Below are 27,521 nucleotides of genomic sequence, written 5' to 3'. Positions count from 1 at the left end.
AAATTCTATTTGAATTTTTAGCCTATAGATGAGAGCAGCCAGATGAGTGACCTTCCAGTCAAAGTGACTCACACTGAAACAGGCAAAGTTCTTCTTGGTCCAGAAGCACCAAAAGCAAGCCAGCTAGATGCTTGGCTGGAAATGAACCCTGGGTAAGTAATTACCATATAAGTGGGCTTTTCTTTTGATTTGCTTTTAGTGGGCTTATCTTAATAATTCTTTTTTCTTTTTCACTTATTCCTTCTACTTTCAATTTACTATGTGTAAGCTGAGTATGACATTTGTTGAACCTAATCCCTCCTCCTTTTGTTATCTATAATTCATGTACTGTCTTCTCTGTGTAGCTATGAAGTTGCTCCCAGGTCAGACAGTGAAGATGAAAGTGGTTCTGAATATGAGGAGGAGGTATGTGTCTTTAAAAAAAATAATAACAATAGTAATAATGTAACAAGTGATGAAGTAAAAAACAAGCTGTTATCCCATATGATATTTTCTTCCTTTTAGTAAGGTCAAAAATTAAAAAAGCAATAACAGATGTCCAGTTGTTTTAAGAGTAAAAACGTAGGAAAGTGTGTAGGAGATTTAGATTCAGACTGTTCAGACTGAGTTTACTTCATTCTGTACTTAAATTCAGCGGTAACTTAAATGGAGCTGTTCCAAAGGTTCAAAAAGGAAGAATCTTAAGATTAATGCACATGAGTATTCCGAGCCTGAAGCATCTGTCACAATCCAAAAGGTGTGGGGAATTGTACTGGCTGCTCTGCAGGTGTATAGTGATCACAGTAGTGACCTCATGGGATTCCACAGTATAGGGACATGGAGCCTTTGTTTATTAAACATTTTTAAAGATCTTTAAAGATTTCCTGTCAATACAAATCACTACTAGCAAGAATACTATGATTAATAGGGTGAATTTGGATAAAAAAGATGCTACATGTGTCAGATTTTGAGTATATAGTACCAGTTAAAAGTAGCAGTAATTAGAGTTAGTAACTAAAATGTAATATGAGGTAGGAAAATCACAAATATAGTAGCAGATATGGTGCGAAGATTAGTACAGATTGAGTAAATTTCTCAGCATTACTGTGATAGCAAAAATATTTATGGATTCCAAATTTACCAGTACTGTAACAGCAAATAGACTTGTGTTAGATTGATAATTAAGAGCTTGTGTACATGCGTAGATACTTGTAAAATTACTTGTATCAAATACATCAAACAGATTCCAAAAGGGGTGCATGGAGAGGAATCTATAACTGACCTCAGGAGAGTCTGACCTCCCCCAGGAGTGGGTCCAGAAGGGGAGTCAAAGTAAGGGACAGAGTCTTGCTTCAGAGTTGATCTGTGTCATGCTATACGGAGTGTCAAAGACTTTTGTAGTTAGTGTCAGTGAGTCACAGAGTTCATTCTGTGCACCAGTGAAGCTTCAGCCTGCTTGTGAAGAGAAATTAAAGAGCAGTTGAAAGGAGTATATGCAGGATGGTAAGCTTCTCGGCGAGAGAAGCTCTGCCTTGGATAAAAGTCATGCCGTTTTTATACTGAGACATAAGAGGGCGTAGGACTCCACTACTTAGGTGCTGTTAATTTCAGTCTTCTTCCTGAGAAAGACAGTAATGATGTTACTTATTGTCCTTTGTTTTCTTTAAACAAAAATTTATTTCTCATGTTAGTTCCTGTTTTCTCAGGCGATAAGTTGTTCCATTTCTAGTTTCTTTTTTGTCAGTGGTATCTTCAGGATGCCTCTGGTATTTGGTATTCAGCCACGCTTAAATATTGCTCTTAGTTCCCAGGCAAAGTTCCTGGGTTTGAAGGCCAAGTTCTCAGGCTTGATTTCTTCAGGTTGCTGACAAGCTGTGTCACTAGTGCCTATGTAGAAGAGCAGCAGAGTATAGTAGGCATTCAAGGTCTGGCAGCCTCTCTATAACATCTTTGTTGCAGGCTCCTGACAAGCAGCAGACCTGTCTAGATAGCAGGTCAGGGTGATGGATGGGTGCCTCTGTACCCCTCAGAAGCGAATCACTTACTATCATCCATTGCTTTTTCTTAGTTGCTATGCAGTGGGGATGTCTGCATAACTCATTTTAGATGACTTACGTCAGACAAATGTCTCAGAAGGTCCTCCATCTGGGTACATATTACACAGGCGAGTTTGCCACTTACCTTTCTACTCCAGGAGAAAGGTCCAGACACTTCCCACAGACCTGTCTGCACAGATGCATCTTCTTTAAAAACTCTGTCTGAGTGGAAATTTCCAGACTGAGTTTTCAGGCTGGCAGACGTTTTTGCTCCTGTTCGTGTTGAGTAGTCATTTTGTGTCAGAATTTTTTTCATTACAGGCAGGTTACCTCCCTAACTGCTCCCTCAGGGTCCTACTATTAGATACTGTGAGTGATGAATGCCAGTACTTCTGTAGCATTTTTCAGACAAGAACTTTCTAAAGGAGTGAAAAACTTAGGACTGGAAAAGGACCATATTCAGTTAACAGGATAGTGATAGAACTAGAATTTAGATCATTTAAGTCTAGCAGTCTTTGCAAGCACATGACCGCTGAAACTGATTGGATTATATAACATTAAGAGTATATATGTTTCTCTAGTCCTAATAACTAATAATGTTATTTTAGAAGACTACAAGTGTTAAGATAGGAGGTCAGGGCTCAGTGTCTGTCAGATTTGGGCTGCAAAAGAGATGTGCCTGTGTTTCTATTATGGGCTCTTTAGCAGTTGTTTTGAGTTGGGGAAATGACTCACAAAAGTCAGATTACTCTTTTCGCATTTCTGAGAATTCCAGTTGCTGTTAATCATTTGCAACTCTAGGCAGAGGGAAGTTAAATGGTTTTTAAAGTAATAAAAATGTCATTATTTAAAATAAGAAATGAAAACCCTTAAGCGGCAATACTTGCTGGTGTTGTAAACAGCGTTAAATAGTCACAAATCTGAAACACAATACAAAAATGTGCAAAATCTGATTATGAAAAAAAAATTGTGAAAAAAAGTCTGATTGTGGAATCTTCTACCTGTACTGAGTACAGTAGAAATAGTAAGGCTTTTTAAAATAAGATGATTAAAGGGAAAAATACTTATTATTTTAGAGATTTGCAACCTCCTGTTGAAGAATGTATGTCAAATATTTTTGTTTTGCTGGAGTGCAGTTCTGTTGGAACATAATTGTAGGCAGAACTTCTGGATTTCAGTTCCTGTCGTAAATGGTTGATCAGTGAAAGCTGACTTTGTGAATGCCCACTGAAAGTATGATTTAGAAAGTAGTTGCACTTTCTAACAGCCCTTTCTTCTTCTGTCTTATGTAGGATGATGAAGAAGAATCAAGCAGGTTAGAAGCAGATGAGAAGATACTCCTGGATCCTAACAGTGAAGAAGTTTCTGAGAAAGATGCTAAACAAATCATTGAGTGAGTATTCTTCACATATTACTTTTCTTAGGTGGTTCATTTTAAGAATTGTGATTTCTTTTAGTGGTGTTCCCCAAGAATAGCTTGCTGTAGTTTACTGTGAATTATAGTTGCTTCTGTGACAAGAAAATCTGCAGAAAAAGAAACATAATAATTCAGTATTTATTATTTACTGCTTGAAAACTAGCTCTATCCAGTGTACTTGGCATAGTCTGTGATTAGCATTGTCCCTTTACAAACAATTGTGAGCTGTGATCAAAACATGTTGTTAACTTTTTAAATTGTTGGTTTGTTTTTTTTTCTGGAAATTTACTTCAGTTCTGTCTCTGCTTTTCAGGACAGCCAAGCAAGATGTGGATGATGAATACAGTATGCAATATAGTGCTAGGGGATCTCAGTCCTATTACACAGTTGCACATGCAATCACAGAAAGGGTGGAAAAGCAGTCTTCTCTTCTAATTAATGGCACACTAAAGCATTATCAGGTGAGAAATCCTTGAAACATTTCAATATTTAAAATCTGTGTGATGTTAGACATCATAAGATAAATGAAGTATTTCACTGAATGACAGAATTGTAGGGGTTGGAAGGGACCTCTAGAGATCATTGAGTCCAACCCCCTGCCAAAGCAGCTCCTTAGCTCAGGTTGCACAGGTGGGTGTCCAGGAGGGTCTGAAACATCTCCAGAGAAGGAGACTCCACCACCTCTGTGTGCAGCCTGTGCCAGTGCACTGTGAAGAAGTTCCCATACACGTTTATGCAGAACTTCCTGTACATCAGTTTACGGCCATTTCCCCTCATCCTGTCACCACAAACTGCTGAGAAGAGTCCAGCCTCATCCCTTTGCCTCCTGCTCCTTAGATATTTATAGATGTGTATCAGATCCCCTCTGAGTCTTCTTTTTTCAAGGCTTAACAGACTCAGATCTCTCAGTCTTTCCTCATAAGGGAGGTGTTCCATGCCCTTTAATATCTTTGTAGCCCTCCGCTGGACTCTTTACAGCAGATCCCTGTCTTTTTTGTACCAGGGAGCCCAAAAAAGACAAGGATCTCCTGGAAAGAGAGCAGCATTTCAAGTGACAAACTCAAGGTTTTTTTCTTTTTCTTTTTTTTTTTTAAGTAGTACAAGAATTAAATTAGATTATAAATAAGGAATCATATAAACAAAGAAGTCATAGCTATCATAGAATAATGTTTAATGCAGATTGCTTGAATAATAATACAACTCTATCCATGTACAGGTCAACATTTTTTTCATTATAGTCTAGTACTGTTTTGGTTTTACTATCCATCTTACTGAGCTAGGGTTTCAGTTCTGCTTAATGTTTTCATTTGTAGTGTTTAATAACAATATGTTCTTCAGATACTTAAAAGTTGAAAACTTAATATTTTAATTAAAATCCCGACATTTCAGTGTACAGTGTGGGGAGAATGCATCTTTTATGCAGTCTGACCACTGTATGTCTTTGTACTTGCAGAGAACTAGGAGGAGGACTATCACTAAGTGTGTAGTGCGTCAAAATTACAGTCCCTGCTTCCTATGGTTCTCAGCACTATCATCTATTACAGCAGCTTGTTTAAGTTACTTAAAATGCAAGCATTAAGCTGATTTTGTCTTTTCAAAGCATTTCATGGTGTTTTTCTTTTCTTATTGGACTCCTCCACATAGTGGGAGAACAAGAGAATGAACGAAAGGTGAAACAAGAAGGTTGAGACTGGTTATACAAGCTTTTTCTCTGCAAGAACAATGTGGCGAGGGCTCAGAGAGGTTTTACTATCTCCGTCCTGGGAGGTTTTTAGTCCTCGAAATCAATCCCTGAGCAACCTGTTACAATCATGGATTTGGGCTATTCCAAAGTGAATTATTACATGGTCCTGTGTTTGTTCATAGCAAAACTCCATCTGAATTTCAATTATTCTATTAATCTTTACAAAAGTGTTTTGCTTAGAGCGAAGTTTGTCATTTATAACTAATCTTTGAAAATCGTAGGTTAACATTTCTGGCACCATTGAGAAACTATTACTAAGACAAGATAGAATCTATTTCACTCTTGTGAGAAACAAGCGACTTCCTCACTTCTGAGGTCCTCCTTATTTTTGCAGCCTCATTGTCAGTGTGTTGTCCAGGCTGTACTCCAAATGAAGTAGGGATTCATCAGCAGCCTTGTTTACTGAGTAATCCTTACTCATTGCTGGGAAGGTTAATTTGTTGCAATAAATGAAATCAGTGTATAACAATATAAATTTGATGGTCCTATTGGCTTAATGTGCTCATGGACAGGAGCATGACAGTTCTTCTACTTTATGTATTTTAATTATTTTTGAAGTGTAGAGATATTGTTAACTCATGCTGATCTGTGTTTTGTGGTGCAATTTCCATGTGTACCACAGAGTAAAATAATTCAGTCTGTGGAGTTAGACAAATACTGGCAGAAATCACCAGTTAGAGCAGATCCTTCAGCTACTTAATGTGACATCTAACAACTGAATTGGCAATTTTTTGCTTCGTTATGTCTTTTCTATACAGTGCTTGCTACTACAAGAAGTAAGGGAGACATTTGGCTAAGGAGCTTTATGGCAAGAGTGTTAAGACTTGTCTTTGGTTCTAGCAAAAATGTTCTGAAGGAGACCTCAGTGTTTCACAGCTGTCCCCTTGAATCTCTGTACTTCCGTGATGACTGTATTTTATGTTGTTTTTCCTTCTTAAGTTTTTTTTCTGCTTTTCTATATTTCAAGTGTATTTTCTACATGTCAAGTTTAGTTAGGTTGTCTTTTCCTGACATAGCAGTACTTGTATATATCAGGTCAGAAAGTTGAATGATGTGGAAATGACTGGGTCCATATTCTCAATTCTAAAGCTACTTGTGAGAGAAACATACAGTTGCAGAACAAATTCTGATCCGTTCTTGATTTGAGTTCAGTAAAAGTACTTTTCAGAGAACTTAGTACCCAAATGTAAATCAATCAGTACATACACATAAAGCTAATAAATCAGAAGCAGAAACTTAGATTGCCCTTGTAATGGGATACATACGTGCACAGAATACCATGTGACAAGTTAATATGAGTCCTAAAATGTAACTGTGCTTACGTCTGTGCTTTCTAGCAATACTCCCTGAAATGTAAGGGTCTCCTCTTATATAGATATTTCTTAGCTTACAGTACTCTGGATTCTTTCCAACACTTGGTTTTTTTTTATATACAAGTCATAATTGGAGAAAAGAGGCATTCTCTAACATACATATACTGACAGCCAGGTACTGATGTGTGCTACGAAATACTCAGAATACCAGTAATGCGGTTGGGAAGTGTGAGGAGTTTGGTTTTACAAGATTTTTGGTGAGGCACACACTCTGTATTAAATATGCACAGAAATCTTTTAATTTCATCAGTTCTAAAATGGAAAGACAAACTCATGTAATGTCAAGTGTTCATCAGCCTTGTGAGTGCATGCCCATGTTACTTTGTGGAAAAAAAGTAAAAAAAAAAAAAAAAAAGAAAAAAAAAAAGAAGCTTTCTCCTTTTGTAAAATTGGACTACATTTTGGGCTCTCATCATCCTCAACAGGAGTGATGACTTAGAAATAGCTATTACCAGAAATAATCTTGAAGGGATTTTTTTGTTTCTTTGTTTGTTTGTTTGTTTTTGTCTGCTTTTTCATGTATAAGTAGAGTAAATAGTGAGTGATTAAGGTTGGGGGTAGAAAGAAAGAAGTGGAGTTAAGATAGCCAGAGATTCTCATGCTTACCGTGTTTTTGAAGTGAATCCAGCAGGAAATCATGTAGGCAAGTCATGAGAACCTACAGATTTTCAGTGTTTATATTAATTACTTGTGCATATTTTAAATAACAGAAAATATTATTCTTCATTTCAGCTTCAGGGACTGGAATGGATGGTTTCACTGTATAATAACAATCTGAATGGGATTTTAGCTGATGAAATGGGATTGGGGAAGACTATACAGACTATTGCACTTATCACTTACTTGATGGAGCACAAAAGGCTCAATGGCCCTTATCTCATCATCGTTCCCCTTTCGTAAGTAGAAAATCTTATTCTAGTATTATAGTTCTAAGCATTACTGATTGATTTATTAGAAATACATGCTTGTTTTTCATGTTATACCAAGATGTGCCACCACACTGAGATAATACTGAGCATCTATTCTGTACTTTTATTCATGATTTCTTCCCAAGTAACCATCTGGAACTGGAAGGTTAACCAGATGGCTGATGAAAGGACTTGTTTTCACTGATCTCTCTCTTATTCCTGTGACAAAATGTGTAGTGAATTTACCATTATTTACTCCTAAGCCACAAGAGGAGAATAGTGTTTTCTTCCATATTAAATGCCTGCAGATCCCCATTCTACTTTAACTGTGATACTGAAAATCTGTTTTATAGTTCTTTAAACAATGCTGCCCTATCAAATAGTAAGTAATCATGCTTCATTGAGATAGGATAGTCTTTTAATTACTGTATAGCTGGCCCTTGCTGTAGTTTTCATGTGCGATATTCACAGCTTGGCCAGTTATGCAGTATTATGACCATCATAATTTGTCTTATTGGCTTCTTTCTGTTTTCCAAGATTCTACTTGTTTATAGATTTTTGTTTTTGTAAGTAATTTTGCTTTCACCAAAGGTGTGGTGTGAGTTCCAGAGATTTTGAGGTGCTGTATTTAAAAAAAAAAACTGTTAGGGACTATGAAACTCACGTAGCATCTTGGGGGTTTGTTTTCTTATCATTTTGTGTATGTTATAAATGTCTTGATATGTATACAGAAGTTCCTTGTCCTTTCTGTTAGATTATGATGTACAAATGATGTGCATCATAATTCTCACTAGTGTGAGAAGAAGTGGCAAGGAGAAACCCCATGAAGTAAAACAAAGTTAAAAATAGAAGAATGTTATTAATAATTTTTCCTATAGGTTATAATGTTAATATTTATAACATATAATGTTATATGTTATAATATATAATGTTTCCTATAGGTGTTTTAAAAGACCTCTTTCTCTATGTTTTCCCTACTGTGACAGTAATAGCCATTGCTTCCACCATTGCAGATCTAGTTACCGAAAAAAAAATCTGTTTTTGCTCCATTTAAAAAGCTGTTTGTTGCACCTCTGTGGTAGAAATAAACATGCATAGTTGCACTCAATTACATTAACGTAATTAGAGTTAAAAATAGATGAATTATACTGTCAGCATCATCAGGCTAGATTTTAAAAGTTATAAACTCAGTTTGTGGATTCTAAGTAGCATAAAATAATTCATGAATGTATTTTCTGTTCTGATTTGTCTTTCTTATCCTTAATATGCTCTAAAATACAAGTATTACTGTAAAACACAATTCTGAATGGACTTTGAAGAGTTTCTCTGAATGTGAGCTGAAAGATATTTTTCCTGTTTTTGTTTCACTGAAATGCATGCATTTTATTACAGTGCATGGTTTTTATTATTTTTTTAAAATATGCTTTTAATTATGGGGGTTGATTATATGAAATGAGTTGAAAATTGAGCATCCACTGTGAATTATATTCATAACATTACAACTATGAGTAATGAAGTATTTCTTTTTCTATGGTAGAACGTTATCCAACTGGACATATGAATTTGACAAATGGGCTCCTTCTGTGGTGAAGATATCTTACAAGGTTTGATTCACATTTTATATGATTATGAATGTGAAGGATTGAGATTAGAGCTTGTTTTTCCCTTGCCTCTGCATGCATTTCTAAATTTGTCACATATATATCATGTACTAAGCAGCGAGAGTTAATCATCCTAAGAAGATGACTGTAATGAACTATAATTGCTTTCAGATAGTGAAATGCAGAAGAAAATTGTTAATTGGCAGAGTGCAAAGCATCTAATGAGAGCAATACAAATGAGCAATACTTCATATTTTACACATAACTGACTACTTGCTTTTTGACTACTGTGGTAGCAGTGAGGATGTGCAATTAGTAATAAGACAAGACTAGCATGTTTTTGCTCCCTGATATTAAAAAAGAAAACAAAAAAACTATATTCTAGCAACAAGTTAGGGGAAGGACTCTGAGTAAGTTTGGAATATATAAATAAATTCTTTGCAATAATGTAGGATTACTAGTTCATGTGCTTGCTGTACTGATTCATAAAAAGATGGATCTAATTAATTCCTCAGAAGAATGAATAACTAATACTCATTTCCCTCTTTTTTAGGGTACACCTGCAATGCGCCGCTCACTTGTTCCTCAGCTTCGAAGTGGAAAATTTAATGTTCTTTTAACTACTTACGAGTACATAATAAAGGACAAACATATCCTTGCTAAGGTAATAATGATTCTTGTCTCTTAAAGGCAAGATGTGCAAGATATTTTCAAATGGTACATAGCACAGAAAGATAGGATCATAGAATGGCTTGAGTTGATAGAGACCTTAAGATCATCTAGTTTCAACCCCTTGCTGTGGGTAGTCCAGGGCCTGTCAGGCTGTCCAGGGCCACATCCAGCTTGGATGCCTCCAAGGATGGGGCATCCACAACTTCTCTAGGCAACCTGTTCCAATGTCTCACCACCCTCTGGGTGAAATACTTCCCCCTAACATCTGATCTAAAACTCTGCTTTTTTGTTTTAAAACCATTCAATTTGGTCATATCACTACCAAACCATGTGAAAAAACGATTTCTGTCCTGCTTATAAGCTCCTTTCATGTACTGGAAGGCTGCAATGTGGTCTTCTATTTAGAGTGAAGAACCTCAGCTCTCAGTGTTTCTTCATAGGAGAGGTGCTTCAGCCCTCTTTATGGCCCTCCTCTGGACACTCACCAACAGCTCTACAGCTTTTTTGTGCTGAAGGCCCCAGGCCTGGATGTGGTTCTCTAGATGGGGCCTGCCAAGGGTGGAGTAGAGTTGGGCAATCAAGTCTCTTGCCCTCCTAGACACCCCTCTTTTGGTGTAGCTCAGGATACAGGAAACATATTATTGGTTTATAAAGAAGTCCTGGGTTTTTCTGTCTTTCAGAAAAATTGTCATATTTTTTCCTTCCTCTTGTTAATTATTGTATATTTCAGTCACATCTGTTTTCCTTTTATAAACACTGGGATTTTCTTAAATATGGTAAGAGCATTATTGCTTTGCTATGCGGTTTTTTCAGTACTTTAGATGTGCCTGCCCTTGGAAAAGTGTGATTTTTCTCCTGTCTGCTTAATAACATTTATTCTAAACTACAGCCTTAGTTTACTTTTTTTCATTCTGTTTCTGACCAGAAGCACACTCCTATTAGAGCTTTTCCAGCTGTGTGGTGCTTTTTCCAATGTGACTGTACAGTTGCGTATATCACATCGTTATCCAGACTCTTCATTGCACATGGCTCAGTTCTTAAAGGCTCAAATTGTCAGTAGGGGTTACTCAGATATAATGAATTACTTTAGAAGCTTAGTGCAGACTAAGATGGAATTTTGCCTGATGGAAAAAATTGTGCTCCTGTTGTTTTCTTTTGTTGTTCCATTTTATTTCATTCTGTTTCTTAGCTACATATTTACGTGAATCTTTTTCCTCTCTAATACAAAGGCATTTCATTTTATTGGCTTGATTCTGAACCACTGAGAACAGTTTAAGATTACTGAGTTCCTAAAAGATAGGAAGAACACTATGGCATTCCACCTGTCTTATAAAATGGAAATTGCATCTATGAAAGTACATGAGAACTACAAACCTAGGCCCTCCCAGTCATACAATCAATGTGTCATTTTCTGTTAACTGCTCATGTTGTAGTAGATAGTAGCTGACGACATGAACAACTTTATTTCAGCATCCACTGTGAATGCAAGCTTTTGCATTTAAAACTATAAACTTTATTTGAAGTGTAGTAATAGAGATGATCTTAACTATCTGGCTTCATTCACAAGTAAAAAGATTACACTAGCTGAATCAAAGCAAGGTTCATGGTTTGTTGTTCCTTGCAAGCATAGTTATTTTGACTGAAAATACTTATGTCTTTTGTCAGGGTTGTTGTTGCAAGCATTCATTTAGAAATGTGGTCTCTTTTCTTCCCATCTAACCCGTATTCGGACTTTAAAGAGCCAATCATCCTAAATTCTTTCCTGGAAATGTGAGGAATTAGCTGGTTTTTGTGCAATTCAAGTGAAAATTCAGCATTATCATTAAGTTCAGCATAGGTCACAGGTGCTTTGATAGTGCTTGATTTGTTTATTCCCTTGATTGATGTTTCACATTTAAAATATTTTTAATCTATGCCTGTTGGAAATAATTTCTGTCTGGCTTAGGTTTACTAACTTTCCTTTTCCTTTTTTTTCTTTTTTTTTTTCCAGATTCGATGGAAATACATGATAGTAGATGAAGGTCACCGGATGAAGAATCATCATTGCAAACTGACTCAGGTCTTGAACACTCACTATGTGGCTCCTAGACGAATACTACTGACTGGGACACCATTGCAGAATAAATTGCCTGAACTGTGGGCTCTTCTCAATTTCCTTCTCCCAACCATTTTCAAGAGCTGTAGCACCTTTGAACAGTGGTTCAATGCTCCGTTTGCCATGACAGGAGAAAGGGTACTCTTATCAAGTTTTTTGTTTTATTTTGTTTTTCTAAGTTGTAGAAACAGAACACTTTGTATGAGATCCATTTTGTTTTCAGAAGCACAGTAGTGCTTGAACTGTCTCTGGTAGGTAAGGAGTTAACTACTAGTAACTAAAAGCCACCTCTGTAATGCCAGAGAATTTGAGTGTCTTTTTTTTTTTTTAATTTGAATCGGTTTAATTGTAACATAATTAATGCACGTACTTAGCTTTCATGTGGGACATGGCATGACCTAATACACTAAGTTGTCTTGTAATGACTTCTATAAACTTCTGTAGGTGGACTTAAATGAAGAAGAGACTATTCTGATCATCCGTCGCCTCCACAAAGTACTCCGACCCTTCTTGCTGAGAAGACTGAAGAAAGAAGTTGAATCTCAACTGCCAGAAAAGGTTTGCAGTGATCTGTGGAAGGAGTCTAATACATTCATTTAAGTATTATGTGATGGGTTTTTTTTCAGATGTATTTTACAGATGAGGATTTCTCTAACAGCTCTGGGTTTTTTTCATAACTTCTTGCAAAGAAATCTCTCAGCTGAGGAGTTCTGAAGACCTGAAGTTTTTGTATTCTCAGGCTTCATCATAAGTCTTGCAGCTTAAATTTTATTTGTAGTCATCCATGATATGTATAAGGCCCTCAGCTTAGTTCTGTTGGAATGGATTGCAAGGTGTAAATGAGTTGACCGTACATTGTGCATTATATTCTGTCCTATCCCATCTTCCCCACAGTGGGTGGAACCTTTTGTTCTCTTAACCATTGCACAAAAATTCATAGTTATTATTGCCAACATTATTAAGTGGACAGAATTTTATCCTAAGTTAATATTCCGTGAGCTTTGAGTTACATGAAATGTCAAAAGTTTGTTTTGTTTTGTTTGTTTATTCAAGTTTAGAATGTAGATTTGTAATCAGAATGTAAAATTCTGTTCTGATTTGAAATATCATTGTCTTTATGTATTTCATTTGTCCTCATCCTGCCTTCCTCTGCAATCCTGTGTCACCTTTCACTTTTATTCTTTTCAAAATAATGACAGCAACTATGGTTGTGTTTTTTGGTTTTGTTTGTTTATTTTTAAAGCAAATTTGAAGGCACAATAAGGGGATCTTTGCTTCTAAGATCTTCTGGGTTGAAGCAGTACCAAAAATGTTTTTTTGTGTGTTGTTAATCAACAGTGGTGGAATGAACAAATAGCCCTATATTCACTGACAGTACTTAAGTGGAGGGCTTGTTTTAAGTCTTTCTCATCTTTATAGCTTGTAAGTGCTGTTACTGCTGTGACTCAACAGTTAAATTGTCAGTACCCACCAATGCAACATTTATTTGAGAATGAGATGTACTTAAATTTAAAAATACTAGTGTTTTTATTTTTTAATTCTAATTTATAATTCTAATTTAATTCTAGTTTAGTGGCCACTTAGAGTTAGTGTATTTGTTAAATCTATTAATAGGCACTGGAGAAGGAAGGATTTAGAAGTTTTTGTTTCCATACCAAATTCAGGAAAAAAAAAAAAAAAAAGGGACATTACTGAATCTTAGTAAAGGGGGCATTCAAGGCATAGTTACTTCTCTTTTTATGATTGTATCCTTCTGACCTTCTTTTATGAAAATAACCTTATAATTTTATTATTTATTTCTTATTAACTTACTCTTCTTCTAGAACTTTCATAAGATTTCTAGTCATTCATCTGGGTTTTTTATGGGACTGTTATTTATTCATTTCTTCATTTTTACACATTAAAAGCATAGTAGCTGTAATCTGAAAGCTGAATGTTGGGAAAAATATGTTAGGATGGAATATGCATAGATTTGAAGACAATATACAGTCAAAACTTGCTTTCATAAATGTAGTTTTGCAAAGGAGAATAAGAACTTAAACTGATTGCGTGGTTCATACACTGCTTCATGAACTCCCTGTATCTTTAGTTGCTACTAAGAACATGCTTGCATTCCTAGGTAAGCATAATGCTAGACAGGCAGTGTAAGGGATACTTATGCTTATTTGCCATGTGAATAACAGTGATTTTTACTGTGCTTTGCAGACACTGTAATGTCCACAGGGTGTCAAACATAGTTATTTATTTTATTTAAACTCCATGTTAAGCAATAAGTTACACATTACTGAAATGTTATTAAAAAAATTGTAAAAAGTGTTCAGCAGTTTTGCAGTTAGATTCTTAGGGTTCTGTTTTGTGGTTACATTTTCAGAATCCAGCCATTTAAAGGTAATTCTAATTCACAGATAGTGCTTTGAAGTACCTATTGCTATACTTGCGTTTGGATTGCTGCTTCCTGAAGTCTAAGGTGCTGTATCCTAACAGTTGTAGATAAAAGAGGAAGTTATTTGGTTAGTGTTTTAGGGTGACAAGAACCTGCAGTTAGAGTCTGCTAAAATTATTATATTTGTGTTTTGTTTTGTCTTTCTTCAAACTCTAGGTGGAATATGTGATCAAATGTGACATGTCTGCTCTCCAGAAGATTCTGTACCGTCACATGCAAGCCAAAGGAATCCTTCTTACTGATGGTTCTGAGAAAGACAAGAAGGTACAAGTCAAAGACTAGAACATGCAGGAAACTGTGTTACAATTACTTCTTAACCAAATGATTTCTTTTTCATAATGTTAGTATGTAGACTTTTCCTGCAGGTGTCTTTCATGGGAAATTGAATCTCTATCAGAGATTGTTTTAAATGACTGCAGTATTTCTTCACTATTCACAAGGAAAAAAATAAAAAATAAACATAGTAAGTGTACATACATTTCTCAAACAGACAATATTTAGAAAAAAAAAAACCAACCCAAACAGTATTTCTCTTGACAGAGTCTAAAAACTTACCTGAATAATTGTGTTTGCAGCAGCTCTGACTGCAGGAGGCTATTCTTGTCATCTCCCAGAGCTATTAGCATAAACCTGGTTTTGGCCAGCTAGGCTTGCAGGCCTGCATTCGTACTTAATTAATCCAGTAGTGAAAAAGTTCTTAAGAGAACAGTAGGATTCAGATTCATAGAATTGGATGTGAAACTACGTATCAGTAAATGTTGATTATGGCATTCTGGGACTTGATCCAGCTAATATAGGGAAAATAAATTTCCATGCATGAGCTTAATTAAGTATATAAGTGTATAATATATATTATGATAAATGTGAAATATGTTGAATGCACCATGAGAGTTCTTGTCTCTCACTGCAGAACAACTTACATAAAAGTTTTTGTTTGTGACAGGTTCCTAACTGCCTCTGCTTTGTGCATTTTACTCATATTATGCAATTACATACTGTCTTTCCACTGTGCTTTTGCAGATAAACCAGCTCAGAATATTTTGCTGATTATCCCACAGTTGCTTCTCTGAGCTTTTTGTTTAATTACTTCAGACTGCCTCTGTTGTTTTAACAGACACTTACTTCCAGTCCAATTGTCTCATTTTTTACTGTCTTCCAACCTTCTCTTTGTTCACTTTCTTTTCTAAGGCTGCTTCATCAGGCTCTCTTAACCAGTACTACTCATTGCCAGCAGAGGGAGGTGATGATTGTTGAGTACTTTTAGGTTCATTGAGCAAAGAACTTCTGTTAGGAAAAAAATTCTGTCTTTCTGCTAAGCCCAGCCAGCAACCAGCTCAGACTAGAGAGAATTCATTGAGCAGCAGCGTTTCAGGAAATAGTGCAAATATGAATACCTTTCTGAGAAAATTTGAGATGATTTTGTAAGGAACAAGAAGTTGTTTTAGGTGTATGGAGTACACGCTCCAGATGTAAAATTCCTATTCTTTTGTTATGATTTTAGTTTTATATGTCATGAAGTTAAGTTCTTAGTGTACATTCCAGTAAAGATTAGACTATCACAAGTATATTATATGACGGAATAGCATAGTTCTCACAGTGTTACCTAGTTTACTAGTATACTAGTCCACTAGATGCAATTGTGTTGTAAACATACAGCTTAGTCCAGCACCTAATTCTTCAGTGTTTTGCAGTGTCTCATAGCTGAACTGAACATTGTCTGAATTCAGTCCTGCTTCTAGGAATGATTCACTACAGAGTAGGTTTTGAAAATAAAGTTTGTTAAATATTAGAATGTCTCATGCATTGTGCTTACCTAGTATTTTTGCTGTTTGTTGCCTTGTGTTTTGCTTGGCCTGGAAAGGAGAAGCAGATACTGTAGAATTGAAAAGCATCCAGCTACTACTGTTTCCTGCCAGGAGGGCTTAGTTCCAAAGTAGTTCATGCTGAAAATAAATGGTAAAGCGGGACAAAAGTTGTACTGCTTCTGACTGTGGATATCAGACAGAATACCTTTTGCAGATTATGTTCAGGTCTTTGTTTTATTATGGAGCATCTTTATGATAGGTGAATTTATGTGGCAAGAAAAAAAAACTGTTACAGTTTATGGTTTTCTTTGTTCTCTTTGTTGTCTTTTTTTACTCCATTGATGTTTATTTCTTTTGTTTATTTTTTGTTTTAATAATGGTTTGGTGCCTGGATTACCTGCACTGAAATACGTCTTTCAGAAGCTTCATTAATTAGGTAGGAAATGAAATTCAGCATTTGATTTGCATTGTTTATTTTGATAGGGAAAAGGTGGTGCAAAAACTCTAATGAACACCATCATGCAACTGAGAAAGATATGCAATCATCCATATATGTTTCAACACATTGAGGTAAGGTTGCCAGGTTTGATTTTTAATTGTTTTTATTCCGTATGGCTAATGTAATAGAAAACTGCTGTTGAAGCTTAAGTGTGTGGTAGGGGACAACTGTCCACATCATTTGTGTTGGAAAAGAAACATTTGAAAAGCAAACTAATTCCAGTACTTTATGTTTAGAAAGAAATGGAGCAGTTTCCAGTTTTTTTATTGGCAATCTAAAGTCTACTTTTAATGCCTTTAGTCTTATTGAGATACTTTCTCTAAAAAACTGAAAGAGGTCATTCCAGAGTAACTTAACCTCTATGTAGAACTAATCTATGATTTAGACATATTAGTCCAAAGTACCAAGTGCTGGAATCTTTATACTAGTAAACTGTTGATCCTTTACTGTATCCAAAATTCTCCTATCCTGTCCACCTTATTTTTCATCAAAAATATGCTATTGATATAGCATCTCTCAGTAAGACACAAAGTACATAAATAAGCTAGTACATATAGGAAGTATAATAAATACATGAAATGAAACTACATTTGTGAATAAACAAATACCTACTGTGATACATTATTGTTGTTTCAGTGTTCATTCTTTTGTATGTTAATTGAGTAATTTTCAAATAGTTCTTCTGTGACTGTAATTCAGTTAGGCTCTATTGTATTTGTAATCTGAGTTTCAAATAATAGCAGTGCAGAAAAATATTGAGCAGAGCACTAGTGCAACCAGGTGGATATCAACGGTATCAGCATATTAGAATTCAAGGTCTAACATTCATATATTTAACATAGTTGAAATAAGGGTGAATAAAATTTGGTTTCTTATTTATAATAACCTGTTCATTGCTTGCAACTCTGCAGGAATCCTTTGCTGAACATTTAGGCTACTCAAATGGTGTCATCAACGGGTAACTATAATTTTTTTCTTTCTTTTTATATAAGCTGTTAGAACTACTGCATCATAACCTTTTCCTGGAAGATAAAAGCTAACAGGCATAAGCAGTTTATAAACTAAATCAGGGAAATATTATTTTTAAGAAGACTTCTAATAACCGTAAGGCAAGGCTATCTCAAAAGCCAGCCTTGCAATTTGTTTTTTTTTTAGTATTAGCTTATGTATTCAAAGGCGATCCATCTAGAAATTCTTATATGCTTGATTGGTTCTCTCAATAGCTGATTCTGTGCAGCTATGGTTGTGCCATTTCTCCTCTCCCCTTCAGAGGTAGGGATAACTCTCCCATGATCATACTAATCCAGCCCTACAAAATAGAACTTGAAAGACAAATGTCCAGTTGTTTACTGCATGACAAACAGTAAAGCCGTAACCCTTTGAAAGTCTTTTTGATGCTTAACTGCTGTGTTTCATATATGTCAACTGATTACAACTAACTACATGACTGAGGCCTCGCTTGTGCGACATTCTCTTGTGATTTCACAAATGCCAGCTTTTATCATCTGTTTATTCTGAAGCAAGGCAAAGTTTAGTCATCAGACATAACGTTAATTCATACAATTGTACTAAACCGGAAATTTGAAATCCAGGGTCTCAGCCTTTGAGAGACAGATGGATGGAACAGATATTTCTTTTCTTTTTTACTGGAGAGGAGGGCATACTCACTATGCCAGTCTTTGCCAGAATACACTCGGTCAGACACATGTAAAAATTCTATCTTTGAAGCAGTTATACAAAGAAAAAAGGAAGGAACGCTGTGACTACTGGAAACCATATGTCAGTCAGTGTCCTTCTCAAACAGACTGAACATTGCTGCATTAAGATAGTGTTGGCTAAGCAGATGACTGTTTTAGAGGATTGTTTCCATCATTATTTTATACACACCCACAGTTTTCTATATCTACCTTGTGCATTTTAGTTCTGAGTCTCACCTGCACCTGGAAATTCAGGGCTTTTGAAATTTCAGAAAATATTTCACAGTATTTCAGATGAGCAGAATTATGTACCGTTTTCTCATTCTGAAGTGCATATTTCCTAAAATGAATCCTTACTTCATGTATCATTCTAAATCATTTGTAACATTTACCTCCAACTTTCCATCTCTCCAAGCTCAAGTGTTCTTAGCACTTGACCTGCACAAAAGTAGGATATTTCCTTTTCTTCATTAGATTCCCAGTAGAAATTATTTGGTATGAGAATGCTTTAAGAGTGTTCTCCTCTCTATTACTAGTTCTTAGTGTGATGCAACATAATGATCAAACATTTATTGTACTGAAGAGTGCTTATAGCTAGATGACTTTCTGATTGGAGGCAAATGATAGCCCTGTGATGTATGCATATGGCTTAGTGTTTTCTTAGCAGCATGGAGTTGTGCCTGTGAAGAAAGCTTGGGAGAATACCCATCATGCTGTATTTTATGTCCTTTATATAGGAAGGCAAGGGAGACACAGAATACATTTATTTAAGGCAAAATAACCAGTACTAGACCTCTTAGGTGAGGCTTTTGTGACTACATTCATTTCAGGAGAACAGACAGAGAATGTGGTAGAATTATGTCTTTCCTTTCCCTTTCTATGAAACAATATAGAAACCAGACACCTAAAATTTATTACAGTGACTCTTCAAGAGATATCATGAGGAATTTTCTTGTTGCTTTTGTGTTCTTCTTTAACTTCTACCACATTTATTCTAAATTAAAGCAGCACTTCATACACTAGTTATTTGAAATGAAATACCTTTTTTTTCTTGGCACTTTTTCATCCAACTGTCTGTAAGTTTATTACTTCAAAGGAAAGATGTGTATCCCTGACACTTTTGCTGCTTTTTAAAAATAATATTTTTTTTTAATCAGACCACTTCGCTTCTAAACAATTTAGTCTTTTGCTAAGTCCTTATGTCTGTGCGCACATCAGAAGGCAGCATAACTTTTTATTTAATTATGTAGTTGATACTGATTGTATTTGTAGTGTATTGTCAAGGTTAGAAAATAGTTAAGCAAAATTTTTTTTTGGTGCACATCTTTGTTATGTTGTTTCAGTTATAGTTTTTGCTTTCACTCATTTTCTTAGTTATGGCTTGAATTTCAGCACTAGCCATCTGTTTTGCATTTCATAGTGAGAAGAGAGAAAAGCAGTTAAGCAGAGGAGCTAAACATTGTGCAAGACTGCTGAGGGTACATGTTGAAAGTGTTTATCCCCTATAAAGCTTCTCCTGTTATCTTTGTATTTTAGTCCAGTTTAGAATTCATCTATTACCCTTAAGATAGCAGTTCAGTAGAAAGGGAGTTTTTTATTGTAGTTGAGTTGTAAGATTTCTAACATATACCTAACTAGAGCAAATTGTGGCTGCAAAAAATACCTGTTGAAAGCAAAATCAACAGGTGATTGTCTTATCAGATAGATGGCTTATTACTTAGCTAAGAAATTGTGTTTGTTTTGATGCACAGTGAGACAAAATCCCATTCTATAAAGGCAGGTGTGGCTGTAAGTCCACAAGATTTTTGTAACAGAATGAAAATCCATTCCAAGCAGAAATTCATGGTTTTTTATTTTTTATTTTAATCAACATAAAGTAATTCAAAAAGTTCTATTAGTCTTGTTTATCTTAAATGAATTTTTCTGTTATACCATGGCATGATAATGGCTAAAAGCATTTATATTTGTAGTCTTATTCTAGCACTTACTGTGCTGCTTCTCTTAAACAGAGCTGAACTTTATCGGGCCTCAGGGAAGTTTGAGCTACTTGATCGCATTCTACCAAAGTTACGAGCTACAAACCATCGTGTGCTTCTCTTCTGTCAAATGACATCACTCATGACCATTATGGAAGACTACTTTGCCTTTCGCAATTTCCTCTACTTACGTCTTGATGGTAAGCTGAATGAAAACAGAATAAATAAGTTAAGGGCTGTCGTCCTTTGTTAGTTTTCATCATGGGACACCTAGGTTCTCTTCCTTGTATGACAGTGCTGTGATGTGACTCTATAGAAGTGTGAACAGATTTGGCAGTTCTGTGAAGGAAAAGCCTTCAAGGGCTTGTCATGAAGGTGTAGCTATAGACCTATAAGCTGCGCTACACTGGAATTTTCCATGCCCTTACAAATGAGGTACTGTGCAGGGTGTACTTCTTGTTTTAGTAGAGTAATCTGAGATACATCTGACTCCTTGTCTCTTTGACATTTTTTTTCATCTGTTTAACTTGCAAACAGTATGGCTGAGGGATTGTTTTGGTGGGCACTCAGATCTGTTCCTGAAACACAGATGATATAGAGAACTACAGTCCAGAATCCCAGTCAGTTGTCAGTACCCAGGTTGACGTAATATATTCTTTTGTTGATAGATATTTTGACTAGATTCCAGTGAAATTAATTTACTGGTGACTAAAGTTTCATTATCATTCTCCGCAGGATAGATGAATTCCAGTGACAGATAAAGTGGTACCTATAAATTTCTTTTGATTTTCACAGGAAGGTCACTAGCCTCAATTATTTAATGTGTAGATAGCTTGTTTTTTGTTTTTTATTTTTTATACCTACGAAAAAAAGTTAGAAGCATAGTTGAGGAATATTAAAAGAAAATAACTCAAAGATTCAAAATCGTATCTGGAAGATGTTTTTGTTTTGGCCTTCTTCCATGATGGCTGTCTCTGTACTGACCTTCTTAAATAACATTTATTTTTAATTAACTTATCTCACACGTAATGCTACTACACAGGACCAGCAGCTCTTATCAACATGCCTTTTGTATAGAAAAGCAATGATATAAGAAAAATATGAAGAACAGCATGAATAAATGAGTGTTTAAGATCTTTTTGCTGTTCTTGGTTTTATCCTTGCATTTTAAGTTGTCTGTTTGATTCATACTGTATTTGGAAGAAAATTTTAACATTGAGAATTATGCTAGTCTTTTGCAAGTGTTAATGAATGTAAAAACTTGAAAGATGTCATTCTCAAATGTAAATCAAGGTAATGAAACTGAGGCACAAGTGTACTATCTTGTGACACAGGATGTCTAAGTCAAAACTGACCAAGGTATATAGTAGTGTGCTAATAAAACTCCTATTACACCTCTGGCTTGCTGGTGGTCCAATGCTCCCATATGAGAATGCTGAATAATATTGCATTTTAAATATTACATGTTACCATACTTGATATATTTTTATATTAATCCTTTCCATGCTAGAATGTCAATGGCAGTACTCAGTATGATAAATATAACTTTTTGTTTTGGTTAAAGTTTTGCAGGTAATTCATAAATCAGTGAGATTTATTTCCTTCAACTTCTTCAATTCTCTGATTACCTTCCATGATGCATCATAATATATACATGTAGATTTTATCTACTCTGCATTTTCTCACATACTGGAGTTTTCTACCCGTCATATACTCGCTGCATTTAGACTGTGTGACTGTACTGTATCTGTCTGGAATGGAGTTAACTTTCCTCACAGCAGCCCATATAGTGCTGTGTTTTGCATTTGTAGCTAGACAGTGTTGATAACAAACCAGTGTTTTGACTTGCTAAGCAGTGCTGCACAGTTTTGAGGCTTTCTTTCCAAGCTCCACCTCCCTCTTTCCCATTCCCAAGGCCATTAGGTTGGGGGTGAGCAAGAGCTGGGGAGCAGACACAGCCAAGATCCAAAATGTACAAAGGGATATTGTATGCCATGTGACACTGTGCTCAGTTATAAAAGTGAAGGAAAGGAAGAAGATGCAGGAACGTGTGGTTGTGATGTTTGTCATTCTGAGCAACTGCTACACATACTGAATTCTGCTTTCCACAAAGTAGCTGGGCATCTTCCTGCTGTTGGGAAGTAGTGAATTAATTCCTCTTTTTGCTTTGCTTCTGTGCACAGCTTTTGCTTTTAGTAAGGTGCCTTCATTTCAATGTAGAACCTTTTCCGTCTTATTTTCTTCTTGGTGTGTTGAGGAAAAGAAATTGAGAGAGTAAATAGGTGGAGTTTTGGAAGCCAGCCAAGGTCAGTCCACTGAAGTAATAGTGGGTTATCTTCTGTGTTATATAAATACATCAGTATGTATAAAAGTAGAATATTTTCTTTGGCTTTCAACTGCAGTCAGAAATGTAAAAAATATCAGGATATTAGTGGACTAGGCTGAGATTATCCACACAGTTTTGATGAAGTGCATGAGAGTTAATGCGATCGCCAGATTGCACAATTACTTGTTTAGGTTTTTTTTAGAAGTTCATTTGTTTTTGGTTTTTTTTAATCATGATTGAATTTTTTGCCATCTCTCCTTTCCTTGTGCATACACAGTTACACTTAAGATACACCGTATTAAGAATTTTCAGTCTTTCTTACTATGACTCCTAAGACACACTGACATTTTGATAGATCTGTTTATAAGTGACTTCTAAAAATACTTAAATTTCTGTTGTGACTAGAGCACATTAATCAAAACTTCAACTCTGCACTGTTTGTGTTTAATAATTTCAGTTGAAATTTATATGAATTATAAAAAAAAAAAGCATAACAATGTTAGCTAGCATTTTAATGTCTAAATTTTGAAATATCAAAAAAAAAAAACCAAACCAACCCATAAGTATTTAGCAGTCCTTCTCTCAAACATAGTAAAAACAGTTGACCAAAACATCCAAGGACAATGTTTTATTTATTATTATGGAAAATACGTTAGAGATCATAAGGAACAGGTGAGCTAAAGTTTCACTGCCATCTGTACATTTAGAAACTGACACTGTGTTTGGAGTATTTCAGTTCACATCATTGTTGTTTTTACTTTCCAGGCACAACAAAATCAGAAGATCGAGCTGCTCTCTTGAAGAAGTTCAATGAGCCCGGGTCACAATACTTTATCTTCTTGCTGAGTACAAGGGCTGGAGGGCTAGGCTTGAATCTCCAGGCTGCTGATACTGTTATAATCTTCGATAGTGACTGGAATCCTCACCAGGTTATTGCTATTTGCATATCTTCAGGAAAATTGCTAAGAATTCATGATGTTTTTTTGGGGTAGCTTCATTAGCTTGAGGTTATATTCTGAGGTAAATGGTATTGATGACAACATTTTGGTTTGGGTACAATTAATAAGGCAAACTGCTACAATCAAGAAATGTGTTAGCTTCTATCAGTGAAGTAATTGTGAGTTTGTGTATATATTTTATCTATGTCTTGAGGAAGTTTTAGCTAGGGGTCTTCTGGCCTTGTACCAACATACATATAGCTATACTATTCTTTACTATTTCTTTACTCCTTGGAGCACTAACAAATATTCTCCATTTTGATTCTTCAGTATAGTTTGTAGCATTTTAGAAAAGGTTGTGCAAATCAGTGCCTTGTATGAAGAAGTTAATGGCCGTATTAGTGCAGCAGTCTTGTCCTGAGACACTGATGGTGACGTATTTCTTCTGCTAGTTTAAAATTTTTAAAAAAGATGTCACTTTGTGCAGTTTTTAATGGTAAAAACAGAAGTTAGGTATCTGTAGGAAGTACCTGGTTATGGTTATTATGCATGTGTTTTCAGTTATCGTAAAGTTATGAACTAATAGCATAACTATTGTCACATGCAAAAATAAAGGTTGAGAAACAGAAGAATTTACACAAAACTTAGCAGTTGCATAGATGGTCTGGTAATCAGTTTAAAACTGAATTTGAGAAATTTGGAGCAATTAATTTTAAAGGGGTTAAAAAGCGTCTTGGAAGGCAATTATTTATATTCTTGTTTATGTCATTTTTACAGACATTTTTAATTCAGGTGTATTTCAGCACTTGGATAGCGGTAAATCTCACATTAGAGAATGTCTTCTAGAGAGTCTAGTGAATAGGTTAATTACAAAATGTGCAGTTTTCATTTTGCTTATGGTTGGGAGTCATCTGTTAATTCTAATAAGCAACATACTAAAGGGAATGCTTTTATTTGTTTGTTCTAGCACTTAAACAGCATATTTCAATAGGGAAAAACTTCTGTTTCCTCACTTTACTGTCCTGTTCTTCTGAAAATTATAATATAAACAAATTAATATTAAAGATTCATTTTGACTGTTCTGCAAACTTCAGATTCACTTTTAAATTCCAACAACCTTACCATGTGGCTTGGAAAGGGAATTTTATGAAGCAAGAGCTAACAATAGCAGCAAAAGTAGGGTGCTAGACACTCAAAAATAAAAAACAGTGAACTCATTGACATTATTATTTTCTGATTTCATGAAATTTGTTTTGTGAGATAGCAGAAAACTGTGACAGCATTTTGCTGAAATAGAAGCACTTCATGTATGTGTATTTCTTTTTCCCCCAAAGAAAATATATAAAATTTTGAATTAATAAAAATAATTATTTCCCCATAATCTGCAGCATGCTTTTTTACTTCAGTCAATTTTAAGTGCAATCACATGACCTAAAAATAATTGCTCACAGTGTTCTGAAAATAACTTAAGGTCATATTTAAACTGTTTAAGCAGAAATATTCAAAGGTGAAAGCCTGTTCTACAGATTAAAAAATATATCAGTTAACATTTATTAATTAGTGACTACCTTTAGTTAGATAAGATTATGTATGAGTTTTATGCTACTAATTTTTTTTTTTTCTGGAATTGCTTTAAGGCTCATTCTGGCTTGGAGTTTCTTGAACCTCTGAGCAGAAAAGAAAAAATAGATACATAAGCCCTTTTCAGCCACTGCACGTGCTTTCAGGAATCATTTAGCTTACAGCATTTACTGTATATACACTATATACATGTTTTTTCTTGGTTTCCTCCCTTTCTGGGTCCGATGAAATTTTAAGGAAGAGAACTGGGAGTGAGCCATGTGAATTAGAGTGGAGTGTAGTTTGGGTAGTTCCTTTTTATAACAAACAAGAATTCAGCATTATAACACCATGTGCAGAATGTTATTTGAGTAGCACACTTATATAAATCACTCCCTGTGTTATTTGCCTAATAGGACTTGCAGGCACAAGATAGAGCTCACCGAATTGGTCAGCAAAATGAAGTTCGAGTTCTGCGACTATGCACTGTGAACAGTGTGGAAGAGAAGATTCTTGCTGCTGCGAAGTATAAGTTGAATGTAGATCAAAAAGTTATTCAGGCTGGAATGTTTGATCAGAAGTCTTCAAGTCACGAAAGGAGGGCTTTTCTACAGGCTATACTGGAGCATGAAGAAGAAAATGAGGTAAGGTTGTTAGAAATAATTAAGAAGAGCATCTTTCAGTGAGAACTTAAATTCTTCCCAAAGATTTAAAGATTCTTCAAAATTAGAACTGTAAATATATTCTTACCATCCAGTCAAAGAAATAATTTCATTTTTCTCTTTTTTTTGGTCATAGTAATAGGTTGTTATCTACTGGTTGTGATAAAATCTTATTGTGGATTTGGAAATGAAACCTATATTGCTCTTTAAGTTTTCGCTAAAACTTTTTGTTCAAGATCAAAGATTTTTTTGTTTTGCTTTGTTTTTCCAAAACAGAATATAAAGCAGTTTCTAAAACCAGTTTATATTTCAAAATAGTGTGACTTTCTGACATACTGAGAATACTAGGACTTCCTAGGTTTAATTATTTGAGATCCTGATATTTTCTTTTCTTTAATCTTAAAGATGTGGTTTGTGCAAGGCTGCAAAAATAACTTTTCTTCTTGGTCCTGTATTCAAACTGGAGTTGTAGTTACCACTTTCTATTCAGAAAAAAATTAGTTGTCTCAAGACAACTGTCACGTCTTTTCTTCATAGTAGTGGGCGGTGGGATTTTAGTATCACTGATAATTTGTCCCAGTCTTTTCATTGTGGTGTTCTTAGGAATTATGTCTGTGGATTGGTGAGCCCTTTCTTTTAACTGGTGCTGCAGATCATTCTCTTACTGTGAACAATGTTCATAATTTGGATAAGCACTGTACTTAGGAAGGACTGTATTAATGTATTAATTATACTGAAGGCATGCACTAGAAGTCCTATTTTGCAGATTTTTTTTTCTTACCTTGAAATATCATATCATTTTTTGTAAGAAAAATTGGGTTGGAAGAGACAGTGAAGATACGTAGATCCAACTCCCCTCACATGGACAGGTTTGCCAGATGGTAGATCAGGATATCTAGGGCCCCATCCAGCCTGGCCTTGAACAGATCCAGGGATGCAAGATATACAGCTTCCCTGGGCAGCCTGTTCCAGAGCTTCACTACCCACTGAGTGAAAAATATCCCCTTAACATCTAATCTAAGTCTCCCTTTTAGTTGAAAACTGTTGCTCTTTGTCCTATGACTATCTGACTATGTAAAAAATCTGTTTTCCTCTTGTTTATAACTTCATTTTAAGTACTAGAAAGCTACAGTGTGGTCTTCCCAGACTGTTGTCTTCTCCAATATGAACAAGCAAGCCCAGCTCCCTCAGTCTTTCTCCAGAAGAGGTGCTCCAGACCTCTGTCTATTTTCATGGCCCTCCTCTGGACCTGGTCCAACAGCTCTATGTCTTTCTTGTGCTGTGGCCTCCAGATTTGAATGCAGTACTCCAGATGGGGCCTGACAAAGGCTTATTAGAGGGGGACAGTCATCTCCTCATCTTCTCCTCCGTGGTGGCCACCCCTCTTTTGATGCAGCCCAGGTTGCAGTTGTTCCAGGTTGGAAGCACACACTGGTAGCTCATGTCAAGCTTCTGATCCATCAGAACTGTTAAGTCTTCTCTAGTTCATCTTCTCCCAGTCTGTATACATACCAGAGATTACTATGACCCAGGTGCAAAATCTTGTACTTGGCATTGTTCATGTGGGCCCACTTCCCATTCTTGGCTGGGTCCCTTTGGATGGCATCCCTTCCTTCTGTTTTATTAGCTGATTCACTCAACTTGGTATTGCCTGCAAATTTGCTGAGGATATGCTGAATCCCTCTGTCAAAAAAGAAGATGCAATGCTATAGGCTTGGGGCAGAATGGCTTGAAGAATGTAGAGAGGAAAAGGACCTGGGGGTGCTGGTTGATGCTTGGCTTAACATGAG

General features: G+C 35.6%; 1 protein-coding gene across 1 annotated transcript in view; it reads left to right on the top strand.

Moving 5' to 3' along the window:
* Window positions 1-27,521, top strand: part of SMARCA2 (SWI/SNF related, matrix associated, actin dependent regulator of chromatin, subfamily a, member 2) — a 113,347-nt gene that overhangs the window by 43,659 nt on the left and 42,167 nt on the right. Inside the window, exons 12-26 of the mRNA XM_065744157.1 lie at window positions 22-152; window positions 345-405; window positions 3,308-3,408; window positions 3,746-3,893; window positions 7,282-7,445; window positions 8,995-9,061; window positions 9,612-9,722; window positions 11,721-11,963; window positions 12,270-12,383; window positions 14,425-14,532; window positions 16,557-16,643; window positions 17,484-17,530; window positions 20,279-20,445; window positions 23,337-23,500; window positions 25,486-25,713. Of these exons, the coding sequence (XP_065600229.1) occupies window positions 22-152; window positions 345-405; window positions 3,308-3,408; window positions 3,746-3,893; window positions 7,282-7,445; window positions 8,995-9,061; window positions 9,612-9,722; window positions 11,721-11,963; window positions 12,270-12,383; window positions 14,425-14,532; window positions 16,557-16,643; window positions 17,484-17,530; window positions 20,279-20,445; window positions 23,337-23,500; window positions 25,486-25,713 (1,941 nt within the window). The remainder of the gene's footprint in view (window positions 1-21; window positions 153-344; window positions 406-3,307; window positions 3,409-3,745; window positions 3,894-7,281; window positions 7,446-8,994; window positions 9,062-9,611; window positions 9,723-11,720; window positions 11,964-12,269; window positions 12,384-14,424; window positions 14,533-16,556; window positions 16,644-17,483; window positions 17,531-20,278; window positions 20,446-23,336; window positions 23,501-25,485; window positions 25,714-27,521) is intronic.

Source organism: Cyrtonyx montezumae, unplaced genomic scaffold, assembly GCF_038088225.1.
Source record: "Cyrtonyx montezumae isolate F1298 unplaced genomic scaffold, pur_monq_1.0 scaffold_30, whole genome shotgun sequence".
NCBI lineage: Eukaryota > Metazoa > Chordata > Aves > Galliformes > Odontophoridae > Cyrtonyx > Cyrtonyx montezumae.
This window is presented reverse-complemented; position numbering and strand designations above follow the sequence as displayed.